We start from the raw sequence: 23,584 nt of genomic DNA on the forward strand, positions 1-23,584 counted from the left end.
TCATTCATCATTCAGATCCATTTTGTGAAGGAAATAAATGCAAGCACTTGCGGAGTCTAGGAGAAAAAATTGAAGTAAAGTGACTCAATAAGAGCTATTCATTATATAGCAATAAAGCTCCTAACCTGTTCTGTGCACCAAAACATAGTGCATTCAGTCTCTTGAGTTCCTAGCACTCAAAGCTTAATTTCTTCATTGAGGTAAAATTCACATAACATAAAATCACCATTAACCATTTTAAAGTGCACGATTCAGTGCCATTTGGTACAATTGCTTTATCGTGGAACCATTACTTCTGTCAAGTTCCAAGATATTTTCATTACCCCAAAAGGCAACCTATGCCCATTAAGCAGCCGCTCCCCATTCCTCTCTCCCCCAGCCCCTGGCAGTCCCTAGCTTGCTTTCTCTCTATGGATTTGCCTATTCTGGATGTTTCATATAAGTGGAATCACATGACTTTTTGTAAATGGCTTCATTCACTTAGCACGATTTTGTGGTTCATCCACGTTGAAGTATGTATCACCATTTCATTCCTTTTCATGGAAAATATAAATATAAATAATATTAATAATATTCCATTGTATGAATATACCACATTTTGTTTATCTTTTATCAGTGGATGGGCATTTGAATTGTTTCCACTTTTTGGCTACTGTGAATAGTGCTATTATGAACATTCATGCACAAATAGTTGTTTGAATACCTGCTTTCAATTCTTTTGGGTACATAGTTAGCAGTGGAAGTGCTGGGTCACCTGGTAATTCTATCAAAGCCTAATTACTACTGCAGTTTTTGACGAGGTTTCTTAAAATGGTTTGAGATTAATAACTTGCTGCCCCCATTACCTTGTCTCTAAAGTCAATGTGGTTCTGGAGGATGGCTCTGTGGTAAGTAGCTGTTCTCACAAAATCTTGCATCATGTTCTGCTGCTGGGAAATGCAGCCATAAAACTGGAAGGGAAAGAGAAGGAGACGGAGAGTGAACAACCCACGAGGCAGCGCCTTCCTGAGCACCGGGTTCTTACAGACACCCTGGTCAAGGTAGGCTTAGCCTAACACAGAGGGAAGTGCAGGCTCTGAGAGACGCACTGACTTGTCCACGTTGGCCCTCTTTGTAAGGCCAGAACTTTAAGTTGACCCCAGATTTCTGACTGCTGTTCCATACAATAGATTCAGGCCTAGATCTTGACCGGATAGGTGCCCAGGGGCCCTTCCCAAAGCAGAGGCTATGAGAGAATACAGATAAAGAATGACAGAGATAAGAGAGAGAGGGGGCCAGGGCCAAAAGGGATGGTCCTGATGAGTCTCATCAGCCCGGAGAGAAAAACAAGTCTTGGATAGAAATCCTGGTTGAGGGTGGAGGTGGGGCAGAAGATAGTGATGGTGGTAATTCCGAGGAGCCAAGCCAGTTGGGTGACATGGTGCATACAAACTCCTGAGCACTGACAGTAATAAACATCATCATTTTGTAATTGCCACCATTTGGCAGAGTTTTCTATGTGCCCAGCACCATGCTACATGCTTCCCATATATTTTCTAATCAGATTAAATCATCACAACAATCAGATGCATTATGTTCCTCAGCTGAGGAAACTGAGGCTCAGAAAGATACAGCAACTTGTCCAAGTGCTGACAACTCGATAAGCGACAGTGAGTGCCAATCCAGGTGATGCTGCCGCTGCTGCTGGTCTGAGGACCACCCTTTGAGAACCATGCAGAATGGCATCAATTTGTCTCCTCTCTGCCCACCACCCTGCCCAGGTGTATTCTCAGGTGTGTGTCACCTTGAAACCACTCATTTCCAACGGGGGCAACTTCCCTGACCTGGAAGTACTGCTCGGCAGATGCATCTTCCGTCCGCTGGCTGAACACCGAGCATTCCTTTTTCTCCTTCTGGCATCTTTTCAAGGTATTTGAAAATGCGCTGAATTCTGCAAGGAGAAAAAAGCAGACCCGTTTCTACACCTTGGAGACCAGAGAACTCACCATTGCACTCTATAAAATTCCACTGAGAAAATATTAAAGTGGCACGTTCATCCCTGCCCACACTCATGATAAGGAATGGCATTGTGGAAGTGGGTACTGCTCCGAGGTGTGATACCCTTATTTACACTTGTCAGACATATTTGCATTCACAAATGTCAAGTGAGAGAGCGTGATGGAACCTAGAGACTAGCTCATCGAATTCTCCTGGTACTACGCTTGCAAAGCTTACAGGCTTATTTTCAGTGTGTGCTCCAGGAAAGGTGATTGTTGACGATAAGGAAAAGAAGATATATGTGAATACGAAATATATATGCATATAAATGAATATATATATAAAATCTCATTCTATTATCATGGTGATAAGGTTTTTTTCCTCACATTTAGTATTCTCTAGGTGTATAGAGAAAAGGTAAAATAACCGGGGATCTGTGAATACAAGGGAATGCTTTCTATTATTTGAGAAAAAAATACAGAAGTGAAATCTCAAAAAAACAAAAATCCCAGAAGTGATATTACTAATAGATAACACCACGTGCAGAGTTGTCAAATTCTGTGACTTCTGCCTTAGAAATGTCTCTCAAATCCTGCCCAGTGGGCCTCACTGCCTGTGACTTCTGCCCTCTCCACCACTGGCATTGTGACCAGGCTCTCCCTTACAGCGCACACACCCTCAGGTCCGCATGAGCTCCAGCCGCTCAGAGTTCTTCTGCCCTTGCGTGTGTCCCCTCCACGCCCTGCTTCCTGCACTCTGCCCTCCCCAGCCCACCATGCTGAAGCGCTTACCAATTCTCAGGTCAAGCTGGCCCTGGCCTGGCTTACTGGTCTATGTCTTCTGTTTAGATTACCTTTTGACATCAAACTCCTATTCATCCCCCAAAATTCAGCTCAACTCGCATTTCCTCGTTGCCAAGTTCTGGAACACCCACAAGCAGAATAAGTTGCTATAATACAGGGGCCTCACACTTGGCTATAGATGAGAATCACCTGAGAAGATTTTATTACATGCGGGTGATGAACCCTCATCCTGAACCTGGTAATCCAATGTTTTCCAAGAGCCTCCAGCGTTAGTTTTCATGGGCAGCCAGGGGCGAGAACCTTTGCTCTAATTTCATGCTCTCAGCTTACCATCGTATTTCATATTTTACTGAATTTAACAATGTTTTTAAATGTCCATCTCTCTATCTATATTGAACTCTTTTAAGGCATGGTTTAGGAGTTCAAGCTTTGTTTATCTCTAGTCTCCAGAACTTAGTGCTAACATAGCAGCCGCCCAATAAATAGGTCTGAAATGCAAATTTAGTAAATTTTGGGAAATGACTAATGAACTTGGTGAAACTATTTTTAATTGGTGAGGCAGTCCTGTGGAGCCCTCGGGCTATCCCATGTGGGGACAGACAGGTTGAAAAAACATCTTGTTGGAGAATAAATATGCAAATATACCTTACCACTGCCCCTCCTGCTCAAGGGAATGCCAACCACTCCACAGAAACTCGGAGATGCATACAGGGAGGAATTCTTGGTGGAAATATAAATTGATTAGATTTACAATGTATTGTGAACAATCAATGTTTCACCAGCTTATAAATGCTTGTTCCAACTTACAACCCTCACCTAGCTAGTGTTCCCACGCGGATCTCTCTTTTATGAAACCAGAATAGCTCTTTGGTTAAAAATTTATATCTATTATGAAATGTTCTGTTAATTCTTTATCTTTTGCAATTATACCCTTATAAAGAAAAGGATGCAAACAACCATTTCAAAATAAACATAAAACCAACTCATGAAAAGTATAAAAAATTTACAAAATACAAGAAGAAATCAAAAAGAAAAAATAATAATAATAATCCCATTATACAAGCTATTAATTATTGTTAACTTTTTGATGTATGCTCTTTTGTGGTGTGTGCGTGTATGAGTAAAAATTATTCTTTACAAAATTGCATCATATTATTTTGTAAGCATCTCCTTTAAGATACTATGAATAATTTCCCAAGTCATTAAGCAGTCTCCTCCACCTCCTTGTTAGTGGGTATACGTTTTTGACTTTTTTTTTTTTTTGAGGAAGATTAGCCCTGAGCTACCTACTGCCAGTCCTCCTCTTTTTGCTGAGGAAGCCTGGCCCTGAGCTAACATCTGTGCCCATCTTCCTCTACTTTATATGTGGGACGCCTACCACAGCATGGCGTGCCAAGCAGTGCCATGTCCGCACCTGGGATCTGAACTGGCAAACCCTGGGCCGCCAAGAAGTGGAACGTGTGAACTTAACCACTGCACCACTGGGCTAGCCCCTGTTTTCGACTTTTATGGATATGCCATAATGTCACCAATTCCCTATCTCTGGATTCCAAAGCCCACACCCAGGCCTATTGCATCAGAAGGATAGAGCCAAACACTTGTATTTTTAACTGTGTCCCTGATTCGGATGACAAGATGTTTTTGAGAACTCCAGTTAATAGAATATGGAAATATTCATACAATGAGAATTCCACATTAAAATTAAAGAGACACCATTCCTTCACAACATTGTCCCACACATGAAATCAATACATTAATCAATATTTCTGTTCTCTCATGACTTTTCTTTTGATTGTTTTCTTTTGCAATTTTTTAAAAATAATTTGTATATAACTTAATCATATGAATTGCAGAAATGCAATTTAGAAACGCAGAAAAAAAGCCAGGAAGGAAAAATAATTCCCAAATATAACAACTGATAATATTTTGGATAGAATCTCCCAGTAATTTTTCTTTATATATTTATAGCTACCTCTATATTATTTACAATAATAGTATTTTACTCTAAGGTTTTACAGCCTGCTTTTTTCACTGAACAATATATTAGTTTTCTCTGTGTCAATACTTTTCACATAGAATTGCTCAACTACACATAAAGCTACAAAGCCCCCAAACCGTAGTGTCATTTTGCTTGTTTCTCTAATTTGTTTTTAGAGGCAACATTAGAGGCTTAGTAGATCTTAATTTCAGCAAGGTTTGTGACTATGTTCCTTCAAATTCTGAACCTAGTTATTTGCTTATCAAATTCTACTGGAGGTCAAAAATACCAAGTCTGTCAAAATACAATTTCCTATATTTGAATCTTTCTTCCTTGCACAGATAGTGCGTAATACTTTAAAACTTTAAATATTTTTAAACTGTGTTGGATAAAAACTCTCAACAACTGGGCATGGAGGGAATGCATCTTAATATAATAAAGGCCATATATGACAAGCCCATAGCTAACATCATAGTCAATGGTAAAAAACTGAAAGCTTTTCCTCTAAGAGGAGGAACAAGACAAGGAAGCCCACTCTCGCCCCTTTCATTCCACATAGCACTGATGTCCTGGCCAGAGCAATTAGGCAAAAATAAGAAATAAAACGCATCCAAATTGGAAAGGAAGAAGTAAATTATCTCTATTTGCATACAACATGATTTTATATATAGAAAACCCTAAAGACTCCACCAAAAAACTGTGTGAATAAACAAATTCAGTAAATTTGCAGGATACAAAATCGATATAAAAAAATCAGTTGTGTTGTACAGTAACAATGAATTAAGAGAAAGAGAAATAAAGAAAACAATCCCATTTACAATAGCTTAAAAAAATAAAATACTTAGGAATAAATTTAACCAAGGAGGTGAAAGATCTGTAAGCTGAAAACTATAAGATTTTGATGAGAGAAATTGAAGAAGACACAAATAAATCGAAAGATATTCTGAGCTCATGGACTGGAAGAATTAATTTTGTTAAAATGTGCATACTACCCAAAGCAATTTACAGATTCATTGCAGTCTTTATCAAAATTCCAATGGCATTTTTCACAGAAATAGAAAAAAACCTAAAATTTGTATGGAACTGCAAAACCCCAAATAGACAAAGCAATCTTCAGAAAGAACAAAGCTGGAAGCATCACATTCCTGATTTCAAACAATACTATGCAGCTAAAGTAATCAAAACAACATAATATTGGCATTAAAACAGACATAAAGATCAATGGAAAAGAATAGAAAGCCCAGAAATAAATCCATGCATATATCGTTCACTAATTTATGACAAAGGAGCCAAGAATATACAATTAGGAAAGGATAGTCTCTTGAATAAATGGTGTTGGGAAAACTGGACAGCCACATACAAAAGAATAAAAGTGGGTCCCTGTCTTACATCATACACAAAAATCAACTCAAAATGGACTAAAGACTTAAATTTAAGGACCTGGAACTGTAAACTCCTAGAAGAAAACATAGGAGGTAAGGTCTTTGATATCAGTCTTGAAAATGATTTTTTGGATTTGACACCAAAAGCAAAGGCAACAAATAGAAATAAAATAAAGAAGTAGGACTACATCAAACTAAAAAGCTTCTGCACAGCAAAGAAAATCATCAACAAAATAAAAATGCAACCTACCAAATGGGAGAAATTATTTGCAAATCGTATATCTGATAAGTGGTTAATATCCAAAATATATAAAGAATTCACACAACTCAATAGCAAAAAAAAAAAAAAAATCTCATTAAAAAAGGGGCAGAGGAGAAGAATAGATATTTCTCCAAAGAAGACATACAAATGGCCAACAGGTATATGAAAAGATGCTCAACATCACTAATCATCAGGGAAATGCAGACTAAACTACAATGAGATAGCACCTCACACCTGTGAGAATGGCTAACCTCACAAAGACAAGAGATAGCGTTGGCAAGGATGTGGAAAGGGAACTCTTGTGCACTGTTGGTGGGCGTGTAAACTGGTACAGCCACTATGGAAAAAGTATGGAGGTTCCTCAAAAAATTAAAAACAGAACTACCATAGGATCCAGCAATCTCACTTCTGGGTATATATCCAAAGGAAATTAAAATAGGGTATCAAAGAGATATCTGCATTCCCATGTTCATTTCAGCATTAACACAATTGCCAAGATATACAAACAACAGATGGTTGTTGTTTCCAAGGGTCCATCAAGAATGAATGGACAAAGAAGATGTGGTGTATATAGTCAATGGAATATCATTCATCCATGAGAAAGAAGGAATCCTTCCTTTTATAACAACACAGATGGACCTTAGGGGCATTATGCTAAGTGAAATAAGTCAGAAAGAGAAGGAAAGATACTGTATGATCTCAATTATATGTGGAATCTTTAAAAAAAAAAGTCAAAGTCATAAAATCAGAGAATAGAAAAGTGGCTGTCAGGAGCCCAGGGGGTGCAGGGGGATGGTGAGGAAAATAAGGAGAGGCTGGTAAAACGGTACAAACTTTCAGCTACAAGATGAATAAGGTCTGAGGACCTAGCGTATAACATGGTGACTATAGCTGATAACACCATATTACATAATTGAAATTTGCTAAGAGAGTAGAACTTAAAAGTTCTCACCAAAAAATAAAATAAAACAAAATAAGATAAAATTCTCAGACATACTTAAAAAAAAAAAAGATATTGGCTAATATTTCCCCAGTTCTAGTCTCCTGGCACCTCTCCCGTTCCCTCTGAGTTCTCGGAGGTTGCCAGCAGTGGTGCGTGTCACCCATCTGTGAGTTCTTTGAGTCCTGGGCATCCCAGTTGTCTGGGCTTTCAAAGCCTATGGTAAATTCACTTGTTCAACAAATAGTCTTCTGAATATTCTATACAGTTGCGAGTCTTCATCCTTTGAGGGGAATTTGAGCTCTTAATACAGCCAAAAATAATGGCTGCCTAATTTCGTGAACAGGATGTGTGGCAAGTTGAAAAGTATCATTTCTGTTAAAAAACAAAACTATGTGAAGCAACATGGCTAGTCTTCTTGTGTGGCTCACCAATTGTCTTCAAGCGAAAACGTAAAAGAGAAGCACCAAGAATGTTTTGTGTCACACCAACATCCATGCAACACATAAATAGCCTTCCAAATAAATACTAATTCAGATGTATCGGCTCGACTGTGTTTGCTATTTAAAAAAATCCAATCTTATTACATCACGGACACCATGTTCACAACTCTATAATCCTGGCTCAGAGATCATGTTTGAAAAACCGAAAATCAGGGCCTCATGTCTGACAAGCTTGAGATGTATTTATGGGACTTAGGCAATCAGGCGCATCCTGATCCAGGACTCAGCATCAATTGATCCTGCCTCTGGTGAATTCTGTCACAACGGCTCTGTCAAAATGGAGAATATCTTCTTTACATGTCACTCTTCTATTCATTTCAATGGTTAAATAAATGTGTGTACATAAAGGAAATGTCTGTTTCCACATGATGTATAAGATACACAAAAAACCCCCCACAATTTAAAAAGGAAAAGAAATTTTTTTTAAAGATTGGCACCTGAGCTAACAACTGTTGCCAATCTTTTTTTTTTTTTCCTTTCTCCCCAAATCCTCCCAGTACACAGTTGCATATTTTAGTTGTGGCATGTGGGACATCGCCTCAGCATGGCCTGACAAGCGGCGCCATGTCTGCGCCCAGGATCCAAACCAGCGAAACCCTGGGCCCCAAGGTAGAGCGCACAAACTCAACCACTCAGCCATGGGGCCGGCCCCTAAAAAGGAAAAGAAACTTAATTGTTGATTTCTCCCCTCTCCTCAGCCTCCAGAAGAAAGGATTCATAGCCATTAACGACACCTGTCACCTGTCTTAGTTTATTCAGGCTGCTTTAACAAAATACCACAGACTGGGTGCCTCATGAACAATGGAGATTTATTCCCACAGTTCTGGAGACTGGTAGTGCGAGACGAGGGTGCCAGCACTGTCAGGTTCTGGTGAGGACCCTCTTCCGTGTCGCAGGCAGCTGTCTTCTTGCTGTGTCCTCACATAGCAGAAGGGACAAGGGAGCCTTCTGGGGCCTTTTTCATAAGGTCACCAATCTCAGTCATGAAGCCTCCACATCATGACCTAATCACTTCCCAAAGGCCCACCTCCAAATACATCATATTGGGGATTAGGTTTCAACATAGGAATTTTGGCCGGAAGGACACACAAACACTCAGTCTATGGCAATGCTCATTGCAGAATCCAAAATGAGATGCAGGAACGATAACTCATCTTCTTCTTTTCCTCCATTCTCCAAACTGGGGAGATAGACTTTTGGTAAGAGGAGTGAAGGGATCTTAAAATCTAGCTGGTAATTTTGCCTTGGGAGAACACTTCAGCAAGGAGTACACTTTTTTGGATGGAGGAGCCTTTTGATCTGCAGGCACCATTTGTTTGAAAGATGTGTTAATTCTGTAGAGCCAGGATGGCTCCCGGAGGAGAGGAAAGAAAGGCCAGCTGTTTAGAATGTAATCAAGTCTAAATGGATGTTCTTATTTGCATGTTGGCCCGTTCAGCTGCTCAGGGCAGAAAGGGTGGGAGGATATGGGTCAGAGCTACTGCTCTAGAGTGAAGAGGTCTTGTGGGGAGTTTCCCAGAAGTCTGAAGGCAGAGGACATAGTATAGAAGGATGTGGAAACAACCTCAATTTCTAGTGAAGCCAAGTCCCTCTGACAGAGCATGGATAATGAGTAAAATGGGAACTCCCTTCAAAGGGCTCATTCACCCCCGTTGTCTCTGAAGAGGATAACATGGTAGAATTACCACTGTAACCACTCTGGCTGTAAACCATCATGTTTTTGTCATTTTTCACAAACATATAGATGTAATTTTCTCTGTCATATAGATATTAAGTAAGGACACAGCAGTTCCATGCTCCAGCCGTGATCCTAATTATTTTCATTTGATTTTCAGGTTTGATTTAAATTCTTGACAAACCATTGCTTTTCCATTTTAGCAAGTATTTATACCCGTGGATCAATAAAGACTACTCAGACACACCATTTCCTTTTGGTTCTGTTACTCCTGAAAGACCAGATTGAAGAGATCTGTTTTTGTCTGCTTGCTTCTCTTAAATAGCTGCTATTTACAAGCGATACTGTCTGGAGTGCCTTCCATATAGAGTGTATTTAGCGAGATGCTGCCATCTTTCTGTGCCAGGGAAGAGTAATACCTGTCTGACTGCCTCAGCTGTTCTGGCCACATGTCCCAAAATCATACCAGAAAATCCACAACAGACAGTATGATAATCATGGTGTGGACTGAAAAAAAACATGTCAAACTCTAGACATGGTTGCAGAACAGCTTCTGAGCTATCTTGAATAATTTACAGACAGCCCATTTTAATTCTCTCTAGTCCATCAGCTCAAGTTTGCCAAATTAAGCTCTTTTTTACCGAAGGAAGTAAAAGCTATCTATTTTCTTGCAGTCAGTACACAAAAAAAGGAACAATGCTAACCATGTGGCCCCATTTAATTCGCCTTCTCTTCGTTTCTTGTCTGGGTGCTTTCTCCCTCGGGATGGGTATGACTTAGGAGACACTGCACTGAGTCCCCATATCTCCTGTCTGGTCAGACCTGGAGAAGGGGGACTGCATCTCAGGGCATCATTCAAGTAGGATGAATACGATGCCAACAGCTGCAATGCTGATCTTCTCTCCATCAGCCCCTTATTTGTTCTCTGCACAACAAATGGCAGAATAATTACTATTTTCTTTGTCTGGTTACTTATTTTTTTCCATCTTACCCAATGTACAGTCTATGAGGGTAAAGAGACTTATTCACCATTAAATCCTAGTGCTTGATTCGATACCTGGCATGTAGCAGTATCCAACAAATGTCAACGAATGAATGAGTGAATGAATGGAGGAAAGCATTCTCTCTTTGTTTTTTTCCCTTTCCTGTCTTCTTTTTTTCTTTTTCTTTTTGGCATCCCTTTCCCCTCTCACCTCTTGGCTTTGGGAGAACTTCTCCAGTTCTCCCAAAGCGATTACCTTAGAATCAAGAGTTTATTTTCTCACTGACATATATATCCCCTAATCAGAGGTTTGTGAACTTAACTATTGGGGCTCAGATGCTCTATCTTACTTACAGAGAAGTTTAATTAATCAAAAAGTCGTTCAAGTTAGGTATCAATGGCAGAACCAAATTATCATTGGTCTATGATGCATTTTAAGTCAAAATACATTCACCATCTGAACTCCTCAATGTCAATACTACTGTATTTCTTTTTTTTTAAATAAAGAGGAATATAATATCTGCATCAGAAAATTTCCATACCTTCCTCATCCCAACTCCCAAAGTTAGATAAATGCAAACTGAATTTTAGGAGATTTCCTATACAGATGTAGTATGTGTGTATGTTTGTGTGCGTATTTCCAGAGAAGGGCATAGCAGTCTCAGGTGGTCAGAGTTGAAGCAAGATACAAAAACTAATACATCCCAAACATATATACTTTCAGGGGACTCTGCTGCTGAGTTAAACTCAACCTAAGGATGGCCCTTCTTATACCTCATATAAGCGGGTTTACTTAGTAAAGTAGCAAAAGGATTTAGATATAAAGTAGATTCTCTGAGCACCCAACATAGATAGGATTATAAGACACTGTATGTTTCTATTGCTTACATGAGAAAATTCTCTGTGCTCTGTCTCCTCTTTAAAAAGAATTTGTCAGCATTCCTTAAAACCAATTGCCAAATTAACCTCTCCTAAAATAATGGTACTTATGAGCTCTAAGAAATTGAATGCATGGCCAGCCCTGGGGGCCTAGCAGTTAGGTTCATACTCCGCTTCAGTGGCCTGGGTTCGGTTCCCGGGCATGGACCTACACTACTCATCAGTGGCCATGCTGTGGCAGCAACCCACATCTGAAAAGATCAGCAACAGATGTTGGCTCAAAGCAAACCTTCCTCAGCAAAAAAAAAAAAAAGAAAGAAAGAATGAAATTGAATGTATTATTTGTTTTTGTTTTTCTCTCAAAGCCTTACAATTAACAACCAAATCTATAATTTGTAATCTATATAACACTTACCTAACACTATCTTTGTGTAACCAAAACATCAGTACTGGGGAGGGCTATTGGGGAGTATTGTGTGTATTTGTCACACCTCTAAATGTCAAGAATCTGATGTAAAAACAATTGGGCCACAAATCTTGTCAAATTTCAGAGACACTCTTCATGCATATCTTAAAAACCAATCAAACACTTATTGCGACGATCAGCAGTGACCTAAACATTAGTGAAATAGTGTGATTCAAGATTTCTGAGAGTAAGGACAGTAGCTCATTTGTTTGAATATTGAGCCAGGTCCCCGATCCCTGTGGGATCCTAGCACACTTACCCTGACACTCCACCCATCAACAAGGGAAGCCCAAGATTGAAGAACTGTGTGGTCTCCAATAAGCAGAAGGATCAGGGGTCAGTCTTGGACAGAGGCATAACTGAATGAGCCAGAGCAGAAACAAGATTCTAAGGAAAGGGTATTAGTGAAAACTCTTTTGTTGGCAATTGGTAGAAACTCAGCTAAGTTTAACTGAAATAGGAACTTTATGGCTCACAAAATTGAAAAATCCAGGATTAAAATTCTATTTGCAAAAATGCCTGTGTTCTGGAGTTCAAGAATGATATTATTAAGACTGTCTCTCTCTCTCTCTGTTGTGCTGGTTTAGCTTCATCTCAGGTGAGCTTCCCCCTCACAGGACAAGATGACCATCAGCATCTCCAGAACTATTTTGTTACCAGCTCAGGAAGCCCAGTCCTTCCAAAATGTTCCAACAAAAGCCCCAGATTGAGTCTCATTGATCCAAGTTAAATTAAAGACCCATTTCTGAATCAATTGCTGTGACCAGGGATCAATGCTAATTGACCAGACTCCAGTCAGCCCCACCTAAACAAACAAACAAAAAAAATGAGCTTCTGTTATCAGAAGAAAGGAGAGTAGATTAAAGGCAGGCCAAACCACAGTTGACCACAGCTGAAAGAGAGGTAGAAATGTTATAGACCAAGTTGAAACAGTGGAAGCAGGAGTGAGAAAATCTGTGTGCTTCAGGGCAAACTGGAGGAAGGCGTCATGGAAAAGAGACATTGAGCTTCTTGGCTCCTGATCTCTGAGCTTGGACTAGCCTAAACCCAGGTTTTGTTCCCAGCAGCAGGTTGCTGTTGTGAAAGGTCACTACAAAGCAATTGGTCTAACATTTCTTGTTCTATAACATGTTGAGCCCCTGACATAACCACAGTTAGCAGCTTTAAGTTCCTGTCCACACTCCCTAAGAGTATTTGGCCCAGCTCACAGTTCCTCATGCTCTGTTTATGCTGTCAGATCCCATATTCCACCCAGTAGATTAGTTAAGAATGAGCTGCTGACCAAAGGGTAACTCAGCCTGAACCAAGAGACCCAGAAACTGTCATAAACAGGGACGTGCTCTGGGGTTCTACAGGGGTACATGGTGGGATCCTACATTTTGGCTTGCCCAATTTATGCCTGTTATCCTGGAGAAATCAGTGGTCACATTCCCCTTCACACACACAAGAGTCTTGTTTTGGATTATAAATAATTGAGTCATCCTATCTATAAGATGACGTAGTTTGGGGGGAGGTGGCCATGCTGTGTCAAGTACAAGAGGAAAAGGCAGCTGAGAGAGATGATGACACAGAACGATGCAGTTGCGGGAGACCATGGAAGGGTACCTGCTTCTCCGCGATGGTTCCAGGACACTGCGTTCCTCTGCCTTAAGTGCCATGAGACACCTTCTTATAGTAACTTTCCCTTTTTGACTTGGGCTACTTCGTCTGGGTATCCTTGACTAGAGCAAAAATTCCCCCTTCCACTTTACAACCACTTTTTTTTTTCCTGAGTCATTGCCAGTTTACTCAGGCTTACTGAGAGGTTTTTTGCGGGGGGGGGGGGGGGGTTGATTTGGTTTGGTTTTGGGTTTTGCTAACAATTTTATATATTTTTAGGTTGTACTCATTTCAAGTGTTTTGTTTGTTTGTTTGTTTGTTTTACATCTACACCATACTTTTCTCTACCCTAGAGATGAATCAGTCTATTTTCACTTGAGCTCATTTCTACAATTGGGCTTTAACCTGTCACAGTGAAGACCCTCCCATATTCACATTACTTAGCATCCAGATTGAATTCCACAAAACTACCTAGCCATTTGAAGGTCACCAGACTTATACAAAGACAAATGGTATCTCAGCTCACTAAGTGGGGCCAGAATGCACCTTCTGGAACATTTACCATATATTCACAGAGGGACTAATTTATTCATGTGGCAGCATGCACCATTATTCAATTAGTTCTCATGGCTTCCCAAGGCCTCTGCATGCCTCCCAGCAAGCAAAGGAGCACAAGTAAACAGCAAACAGGTGGCATAAAGGCACATTTCCAATTTGATTAGATGTACGCCATTTTTAAAATGACATTTACCAACGTAAATCAACATTTTTTGGCTGCCTATGCCATACTCCCTACATTCCCAAAACAGCTAACTTTGGGTAGGCATTAATATAACCCAACACAAAGTTTAAAAAATTGAAATAATAGTCTGTACCTTTAGTACCTAATGTTCAGAGCACTTCATTTTGCCAAATGAAAATTTAGCATCACAGGTAGACATAAAAATCTCTCTGGGCTTTCTCTTTATAAATTATCTGTAAGTGAATGAGACAAAAATATCCAGAAACTCAGTTGAGAAATTCTGTATCTGTTGCAAGGCAAAGGAAAGAAAGTCTTTTGTAGCTGGCAGATTTGAGACTTCAAGTCGTGTAAAAGGATCAGTTAAGATGACAAGTAGCATCTTTTGGTTTTGCAATACAACTTTTAAGATCCAGCTCTCTTCCCACGCAAACATGGATTTAACAATAATGCTACCTTACAAGAAATTAATCTTGTCTTCATTTTTAAGAAAGCAAAATGCACCTACTGTAGTTTTCTCGATGACACGAATCTATAATTGGCTAAAAGCATGAATGTGCATGTGTCTTCTCAGATCAATCTCTCTGCTTTTCTCTTATTTTCTCTTTCACATTTACATAGCTGGTCCAGTGGGTGCAAAAGGACTGAGCAGAGTCTAAATCTAGCCCACAGGTATTTTGAAATTTGGCCATCATGTGTCTTAAGAATTAGAAAAATCTCATAGGAAATGTGAATTTCTGGCTAAAATTGTGCAGCATGATATCCCTGGGTCTGAATTTCTCTGTAGCAACAATCAGTATGAGGGAAGTAGCCGCTGCCACCTTTTGAATGAATACGAGCTCTCCCGTTCATCACAGCTGCCGCCATTCTCTCTTACTTGCAACCTGCCCACTTCATGCATTTCTATGACCTGCCTGGGCCCTCAAGGCTTCGGAGCCTGTGCTCCCATACTCCCCAAAATTCATTAAAAAACTTAACGGACAGCAAGGCTGAGACTTAAAATATCAACCACTTCCCTACTATTTCTAAGCATCATGAAATCATAAAAGCTAAGGAAAATGATAGTCAAACACACATTATGATGCTACATTTTCAATTGATTAGTTCCATTTTAAGCTTACAGAAGAAGTTGTTGAATTTCTTGCCAATTACTTTATTTGGATATTTTGTGCAGACACTCATTAGGGCAGGTTCAAACTGTAAGTCTTTTTTTTTTTTCTTTTTGTTTTGTTTTGTTTTTGAGGAAGATTAGCCCTGAGCTAACTACCGTCAATCTTCCTCTTTTTGCTGAGTAAGACTGGCCCTGAGCTAACATCCATGCCCATCTTCCTCTACTTTATACATGGGACACCTACCACAGCATGGCTTTTGCCAAGCGGTGCCATGTCTGCACGCAGGATCTGAACCTGCGAACCCTGGGCCGCCGAGAAGTGGAACGTGTGAACTTAACTGCTGCACCACTAGGCCAGCCCCTCAAACTCTAAGTCTTGAGCTGTTAGGTAAGTTCTGGTGAATTGGTCACTATCATTCCCAAACAACCTATTTTCGTGTGTTTATGGTACAGTTGACTGACCCACAGTGTGATTTCCACCATGAAGGTGAGTTTTTATTAGATCATTTGGATCTAATAACCTCCCCTAACCTTCCCCTGCAGTTAGAGACGATCTAGGGGACTCATGAGTGTGACATCTAGAGTTGAAGAACAAGTCCACTCATGCACTGCATTATCATCATCCCCTAACAAACTGACCCAACCATCTACTTCTATGACAAGCAACCAATGGATTTAGTAATAGCTGAACGAACGCTTCCTGGGTAATATCCACCTGCACGTTCCTCTTATGGAATGGTGGATAACATGAACCCAAAGTCAGGAGAATTAAATCCAGGGATATTGGTTATCACTCATTGTTTTCATTACTATAACCAGCAGTTCTTTTTATGTGTAGCTTACCTGAAGCTTTACCTGCAATCCAGCTCTAGAATGAAGGTTGAGTCTGGAACCCTTGATAGTCTGGGATGAAAGATGTTGCAGATCTTATTAGGAACTCACTTGAAAAATTCTCTTCAGATCTAAATGCCGAGAGAAGCTTTGCTTGACATATTCTGCCCACACACCAGTGTTCTGCCCCTTTGGACACTGGGAATCTTGGAAATTGACAGCATTTCCTCTTTCGCTTGGGTGCCAGGATGCTCAGAGTCAAAATGACTGGTCAGCAGTAATATTTGTGAGTCCTATAATATGCCTATTTATGTCTTAAATTCCTCTTGCCCTCAGTCTTCTGTGCTTTCTGTATTTTCTCTGATCTTGAAATTTACCTATTTATATTTTATTATGTAAATGTATGAGGAAACAACATCTCAGTGGAAAAAACCAGGTGATGGATGCGTGAACAGATGATAGAAGATGGATCAATTGATTCCGTCATTACTATATGAAGATTTAACAAACACTGGTCAAGTCGTTCTGCAATTTTCTGCCTCGCTTTCCACACAATAACCCACCCTGCTCTGAACAGCAAACACAAGGACGTTGGAAGCATCAGCGTTGGTCCCATATGCTGAGAGCAGATGGGAGCTGCACTGTCTTCACACTAGCAGCTGCCCAGGAACCAAAGTGAAGAGGAGGAGATGGGGGGAAAGAGCACAAGGAGACAGAAACACAAAAGAGCAACAGGGAGCGGAGAAGAGAGAGACTTCCTGCTACCAGTCTCAGCCACGGTTAAAAAGCAAGCACACATTTATGAACTCCTCCACTTGACAATATTTTCACATTTATGATGTCACTTCATTCAATTCCCACTGCCAAGAGGTATTATGATCTCCTCTGGACAGATGATGGAGAGATGCAGACACAGTTTGCTCAGAGTCAAATCAGCAAGGCCAGTCTTCGTTCCAATACCAGTATCTGCATTCCAGAAACTGAGAAATTCTAAAACATAAGAAGTCCTTAAGGGGCATGTTCTACATTAGAAGAAGCTGTCTATGTACTAGTCAAGGACGGCTGGGAAGAAAAGGAGCAAAGACAAAATTAAGAGGTAACATGTTGATATAACATAAATAACAGGGAAATGACTTCAGCTGCAGCCAGAGAGGTTGGTTAGATAGGGAAACTTTTTTTTTTTTTTTGGTGAGGAAGATTGGCCCTGAGCTAACATCTGTACCAATCTTCCTCTATTTTGTATGTGGGATGCTGCCATAGCATGGCTTGATGAGTGGTGTGTAGCCTGTGCCCGGATCCAAACCCACAAACCCCAGGCCGCTGAAGTGGAGCACGTGAACCTAACCACTATGCCCCTAGGCTGGCCCCTACAGGGAAACACTTTTCATTTCAAATATTACAAAATCATGACATGATTTTCTGTGTGTAACTGCAGAATTTCCTTCTTTGGAGATGTTTCTTTGAAGACTAGTTATCATTATTCTAGGTGGCAAAATCTGCAAAACTTTATTAAAAATACTCCAGCTGATCTCTCACCATCCTTATAAACCAGATAACTATCAATTATACAAGGTATGATTCATCACAGTAAAGCAAAAGGGACATCAAGTTAGGTGATGTCGCAACATGGCTGAATAAGATGTCCCCCATTCAGGTGTCCCCATCCCCAGCAACAATTTGGTATCCATCCACCGACAAAAGTTTCTTTGTGGGAGTTGTGGGATCCGCACTGTACACCAAGGGACCCAGGAGAGTCTCACCCACCTGTGCAGTGGGTAACAGGCAGACAGACCTTGCTCTGGCAGGGGACCCTGCAATGGCTCATGAATCAGCTCCAGCCTCTCTCAGCTGCGTTCCAGGAGCCCCTGGAAAACACTGTCTTAGACAATCGCCCACAGAAGAGAAAGCCTTCGTGGAAGTCCAGGTTTCCAGAAAAGAAGTGCCGGCTCACCAATGGAACAACAAAAAAAAAACACAAATTTGGACACATTGGAGAGGGTTAAGAGGAATAGTTTGACTTCACCCACGTTACCCTTCCCCCAAGGCAGCACAGCTTAGGCCAAGAGAGATCCTGTTAGCTGTGATTTCTACTGGAGGGGAAAGTGACAGACTGTGAGTGAGTGCCCAGCTTCCCCAGTGGTGCGGGATGTTGCCAAAGAAGCTCATTTCTCTCTCGCCCCATCCAGATTGCTGAACTGTGTGCAGCATGACTTGAGGGCAGGGAGAGATGGGAGAGCAGCAGATCAGACTCTCAGGGGGCATTAAAGGAACATGGATCCTCCTAACTACATTGTGGGATCCATCAAGAAGCCCGTGAGCAAGCTGCTGGGGCTTGTGTTAACCACTTAACTCCAGTATAAGGGTTAAAGGATAAGAGTATTAAAAATAACTATAGCCACAATGATTTGTTAATGAATATACAATATAAAAAAAGGTAAATTGTGACATCAAAATTAAAAAGCAGGAAGGAGTAAAAGGGTAGAATTTTGTATACAATAGAAGTTATATTGTTATCAGCATAAAATAGACTGCTATATCTATAAGATGTTTTGTGTAAGTTTCATGGTAACCACGAAGCAAAAACCTATGACAAATTCGCAAAAGATTAAGAGAAGGGAATCAAAGTATACCACTACAGAAAATCATCACAAAGAAGGACATCAAGAGAGAAAAAAAGGAAGGAGGTAACTACAAAACAGCCAGAAAATGATTAATAAGGTGGTGTTAGTTAGTCCTTACCTAACAATAATTACTCTAAATGTACATGGATTAAATAGTCCAATCGAAAGGCACAGAGTAGCTGACTCAACTACATGCTGCTTACAGCAGACTTACTTCAGCCTTAAGGACACACATACGTTGAAAGCGAAGGGATGGAAAAAGATACCCCATGCAAATGGCCCAAGACCAGATGGCTTCACTGGTGAATTCTACCAAACATTCCAAGAAGAATTAACACCAATCCTTCTCAAACTCTTCTAAAAAACAGAAGGGGAGAGAAGTCTTCCAAACTCTTCCAAAATATTCTGTGGGGCCACCATTACCCTGATACCAAAATCAGACAAGGATGTCACACACAATGGGAAAATTACAGGCCAGTATCCCTGATTAACATAGACACAAAATCTTCAACAAAATATCAGCAAACCGAATTCAACAATATATTAAAAGGATCATACACCATTATCAAGTGAGATTTATTCCAGGGATGCAAGGATGGCTCAATATCCACAAATCAGTCTATTTGATACACTACATTAACAAAATAAAGAATAAAAATCATATGATCATATCAATAGGTGCAGAAAAAGCGCTTGAAAAAATCTAACATCCATTTATGATAAAAACTCTCAACAAAGTGGGTATAGAAGGAACATACCTCAACATAAAAATGCCATATATGACAAGCCCACAGCTAACATCAGACTCAATGGCAAAAAGCTAAAAGCTTTTCTTCTAAGAGCAAGAAGAAGAGAAGGATGACCATTCTCACCACTTCTATTCAACATAGTATCAGAAGTTCTAGCCAGAGCAATCAGGCAATAAAAAGAAATAAAAGTCATCAAAATCAGAAAGGAAGACGTAAAACTGTCTGTTTGCAGATGACATGATTTTTTCTTTCTTTCTTTCTTTCTGTTTTTGGTGAGGAAGATTTGCCCTGAGCTAGCATCCGTTGCCAATCTTCCTCTTTTGGCTTGAGGAGGATTAGCCCTGAGCTAACATCTGTGCCAATCCTTCTCCACTTTGTACGTGAGATGCCTCCACAGCATGGCTGATGAGTGGAGTAGGTCCATGCCTGGGATCAGAGCCTGTGAACCCAGGCTGCCAAGGTGGAGCACACAGAACTTTAACCACCTGACCACAGGGCCTGCCTCACAGATGACATGATTTTATGTGGAGAAAACCCTAAAGATTCAACCAAAATCTGTTAGAATGAATTAACTAATTCAATAAAAATGAAGAATACAAAATAAACATATAGATCAGTTGCATTTCAAACACTAACAATGAAAAATCTGAAAAAGAAATAAAATCCCATTCACAATAGCATCAAAAATGATAAAATATTTGGAATAAATTTAACAAAGGAGGTGAAAGAACTGTACACTGAAAACTATAAGATTTTGATGAAAGAAATGGAAGACGACACAAATAAATGGAAATGGATACCTTGTTCATGCTTTGGAAGATTTAATACTGTCAAAATGCCCATACTAACCAAAACTATCTATAGATTATGTGCAATTTCTATCAAGATTCCAATGCCATTTTTCACAGAAATAGAAAAAGTCATCCTAAAATTTGTATGAAACCACAAAAGACTCCAAATAGCAAAAGCAATCCCAAGAAAGAACAAAGCTGGAGGCATCACACTTCCTGATTCAAACTATACCGTAAAGCTGTAGGAATCAAAACAGTATGGTACTAGCATAAAAACGGACACATAGGCTAAAGGAATAGAATCAAGAGCCCAAAAATAAACTCTCACATATATAGTCAACTAATATTTGAGAGGAGAGCCAAGAATACTCAACAGGGAAAGGATAGTCTCTTCAATAAAAATGGATTGAAGACTTAAATATAAGACTTGAGACCATAAAACTCCTAGAAAAAAACATAGAGACAAAGCTCCTTGACAGTGGTGTTACCAATGATTTTTTTGGACCTGACACTGAAAGCAAAGGCAAGAAAAGCAAAAATAAGCAAGTGGGACCACATCAAACTAAAAAGCTTCTGCACAACAAAAGAATCCATCAACAAAATGAAAAGACCACCTACAAAATGGGGGAAAATAATTACAAATCATATATCTGATGAGGGGTTAAGATTCAAAATATATAAAGAACTCACACAACTCAATAACAAAAAAAAAAAATGATCCAATTGAGAAATGGGCAGAGGAACAGAATAGATATTTTTCCAAAGAAGACACAGAAGTGGCCAACAGGTACATGAAAAGATGCTCAACATCACTGATCATCAGGGAAATGCCAATCAAGACCACAATGAGCTATCACCTCATGCCTGTTAGAATGGCTATCATCAAAAAGACAAGAGATAGGTGTTGGCAAGGATGTGAAGAAAAGGGAACCCTTGTGCACTGTTGGTGGAAATGTAAGCTGGTACAGCCACTATGGAAAACAGTATGGAGTCTCCACTGAAAATTTAAAAATAGATCTACCATAGGATCCAGCAACTCCACTTCTGGGTATATGTCCAGAAGAAGTGAAAACAGGATCTCAAAGAGTTATATGCACGCTCATATTCACTGCAGCATTATTCACAATAGGCAAGATAATGGAAACAACCTAAGTGTCCATCAACAGATGAATAGATAAAGAAGATGTAAGAAATAATGGAGTATTATTCAGCCATGAGAAAGAAGGAAATCCTGCCACTTCCGACAACATGGATAGACCTTGAGGGCATTATGCTAAGTGAAATAAGCCGGACAGAGAAAGACACAAACTGTATAACCTCACTTACATGTGGAATCTAAAAAAGCCAAACTCATAGAAACAGAGTTAGAATGGTAGTTGCCAGGGACTAGAGCGTGAGAGAGATGGAGAGATGGTGGTCAAAGCACACAAACTTCCAATTATAAGATGAGTAAGTTCTGGGGAGCTGATGTACAGCGTGGTAACTATAGCATTATGTACTGGAAAGCTGCTGAGAGAGTAGATCTTAAAGGTTCTCACTACAAAAAAGAAACGGTAATTATGTAAGGTCATGGAGGCGTTAACCAACCCTCCTGTGGTTATCACTTCACAATATATAAGTGTATCAAATCAACACATTATACATATACACAATATTATATGTCAATGATATCTCAATAAAGCTAGGGGGGAAAGCTAAAAGAAAACAAAATAAAAATACACACAAAATAAACCCATTAAGTTAATAGAATATTTCACTTAAAATCGTTTCCTGTCTTGTCTATATACAGGTATACACCCACACAGGACTTTAATTAATTCCAAGAGACATAGAGTAAAAGTATATAGGCCAAGAGCTCAGACTCAAACCAGCCTGTATGGCATACAATCTTGCCTCTACTATTTGCTAGTTGTGTGACCTGGGACAGGTTACTCAACCTCTTTGTGCACCATTTTGTCCTTTGTCAAATAAGAATGATAACACCTATCCCCTAGGGCTGTTGTTGAATATTTATATATTCATATTTACACAGACACACACACGTCACATAGTAAGTAGTCATTGTTAGCTCACATTGGAGATTTTTTTATTTTGCTAAAGGAAAACGAGTAGACATAGGTGTGAATTTTATCCCAGCGGCCCCTCCCGCACCTCTCCACCGGGGCTCTGATTCTTTCACAATTATCCGAGGGGAGGATGCCCCTCTCTGAGTTTTTTCTTTGAAGATCTAGCATTGAAATTCACACCAGCACTATGGAGGAAAGCCAAGGCAGCCTGCTTTTCTTGGAAGGCGGCATATCTCAGAATAACCTGAGCCAAGGGGGCCAGAGGGCTGGGGTGAGTCAGCTTTCTTATTAAGAAGCATTAATTGATCACCTGCTGTGTGCTGGGCACAGGAGGGGGGCTAGGGAGGGGGCTACAAACAAAATTAGAAATGAAGTTCCCACCCTCAAGGAATAATGCCACACACATTGACACATGAGAACTATGAGAAAGTAATGCATTGCTACACACAAGATGAGGTAGGATACTTTGTATTCAAAGATCCAAGGACACAGTGCCGTGTGTCCATTCCATCAGGAAAGGCTGCTTAGAGGAGGTGAAATGTGAGCGAAGGTAGAATGAGGAATGTGGACAGGCAGAGATGAAGGAGAAGGGTGGTGGCTGGAAGCAAGCTCCCAGCAGGGGATTTCTGAGTCTGTGCAGGTGGGGAAGGGGCCTGCTTTTCCAGTTACAGAGGCTGGGATGCAGAGTTACCGAGAAAATCAAAGCTGAACAGAAGGGCCCCTTGGGGATCTATCTCACGGAACAGGGGGGCTGCGTGGATTTTTGAGGAGGGTCTGACGAAAGTTTTAGTAATTTTCTTTGCACTGGGCTCTGCTCCTGCCACGGATATCATCGCTGGCTTTTTGATCAGTTCCATCAAAATTCATTAGGTTGCCACCTGCACGAGGGAAGGAAGCCTGTTTCTAGCCTGTTCCCCACTGTCCGGGACAGGGACTGGCACACCGTGGGAGCCAATCACTACAATGAATAAGTAAAACTCTCCTATTTAGTGATTAAATGAGTTAATACACGTAAAGCGCTTAGAAGAGTGCCTAGCACCAAAGAAGCTCTATGAAAGTACAGCTGTTCACCTCCTCCTCCTCCTCTTTATCCTTCTCCTTCCTCAGGAGTAAGGCAGCACCACACGGAGTATGCACCAGAGCCTCAGTCAGTCCTGTCCGTTGGGCCAGGGTGGCCGAGTATCACCGTGCAAGCTGTGCACTGCACAAAACATTTACATAGACTATGAA

At 40.3% G+C, this 23,584-nt stretch overlaps 1 protein-coding gene across 8 annotated transcripts in view; it reads right to left on the reverse strand.

Moving 5' to 3' along the window:
* LOC124240600 (histone-arginine methyltransferase CARM1-like) overlaps nt 1-23,584 on the reverse strand; it is a 249,880-nt gene that overhangs the window by 108,374 nt on the left and 117,922 nt on the right. For all 8 annotated transcript variants that reach the window (XR_006888951.1, XM_046663693.1, XM_046663692.1 and 5 more), the window contains exons 3-4: nt 1,824-1,930; nt 846-950 (exon numbers count right to left, since the gene is read on the reverse strand). Coding sequence is in view for 7 of the 8 variants with exons in the window: in XM_046663693.1 (XP_046519649.1) it covers nt 846-950; nt 1,824-1,930 (212 nt within the window). In the remaining variant the exon portion in view is untranslated. The remainder of the gene's footprint in view (nt 1-845; nt 951-1,823; nt 1,931-23,584) is intronic.

The sequence above is a fragment of the Equus quagga genome, chromosome 6 (genome assembly GCF_021613505.1).
Source record: "Equus quagga isolate Etosha38 chromosome 6, UCLA_HA_Equagga_1.0, whole genome shotgun sequence".
NCBI lineage: Eukaryota > Metazoa > Chordata > Mammalia > Perissodactyla > Equidae > Equus > Equus quagga.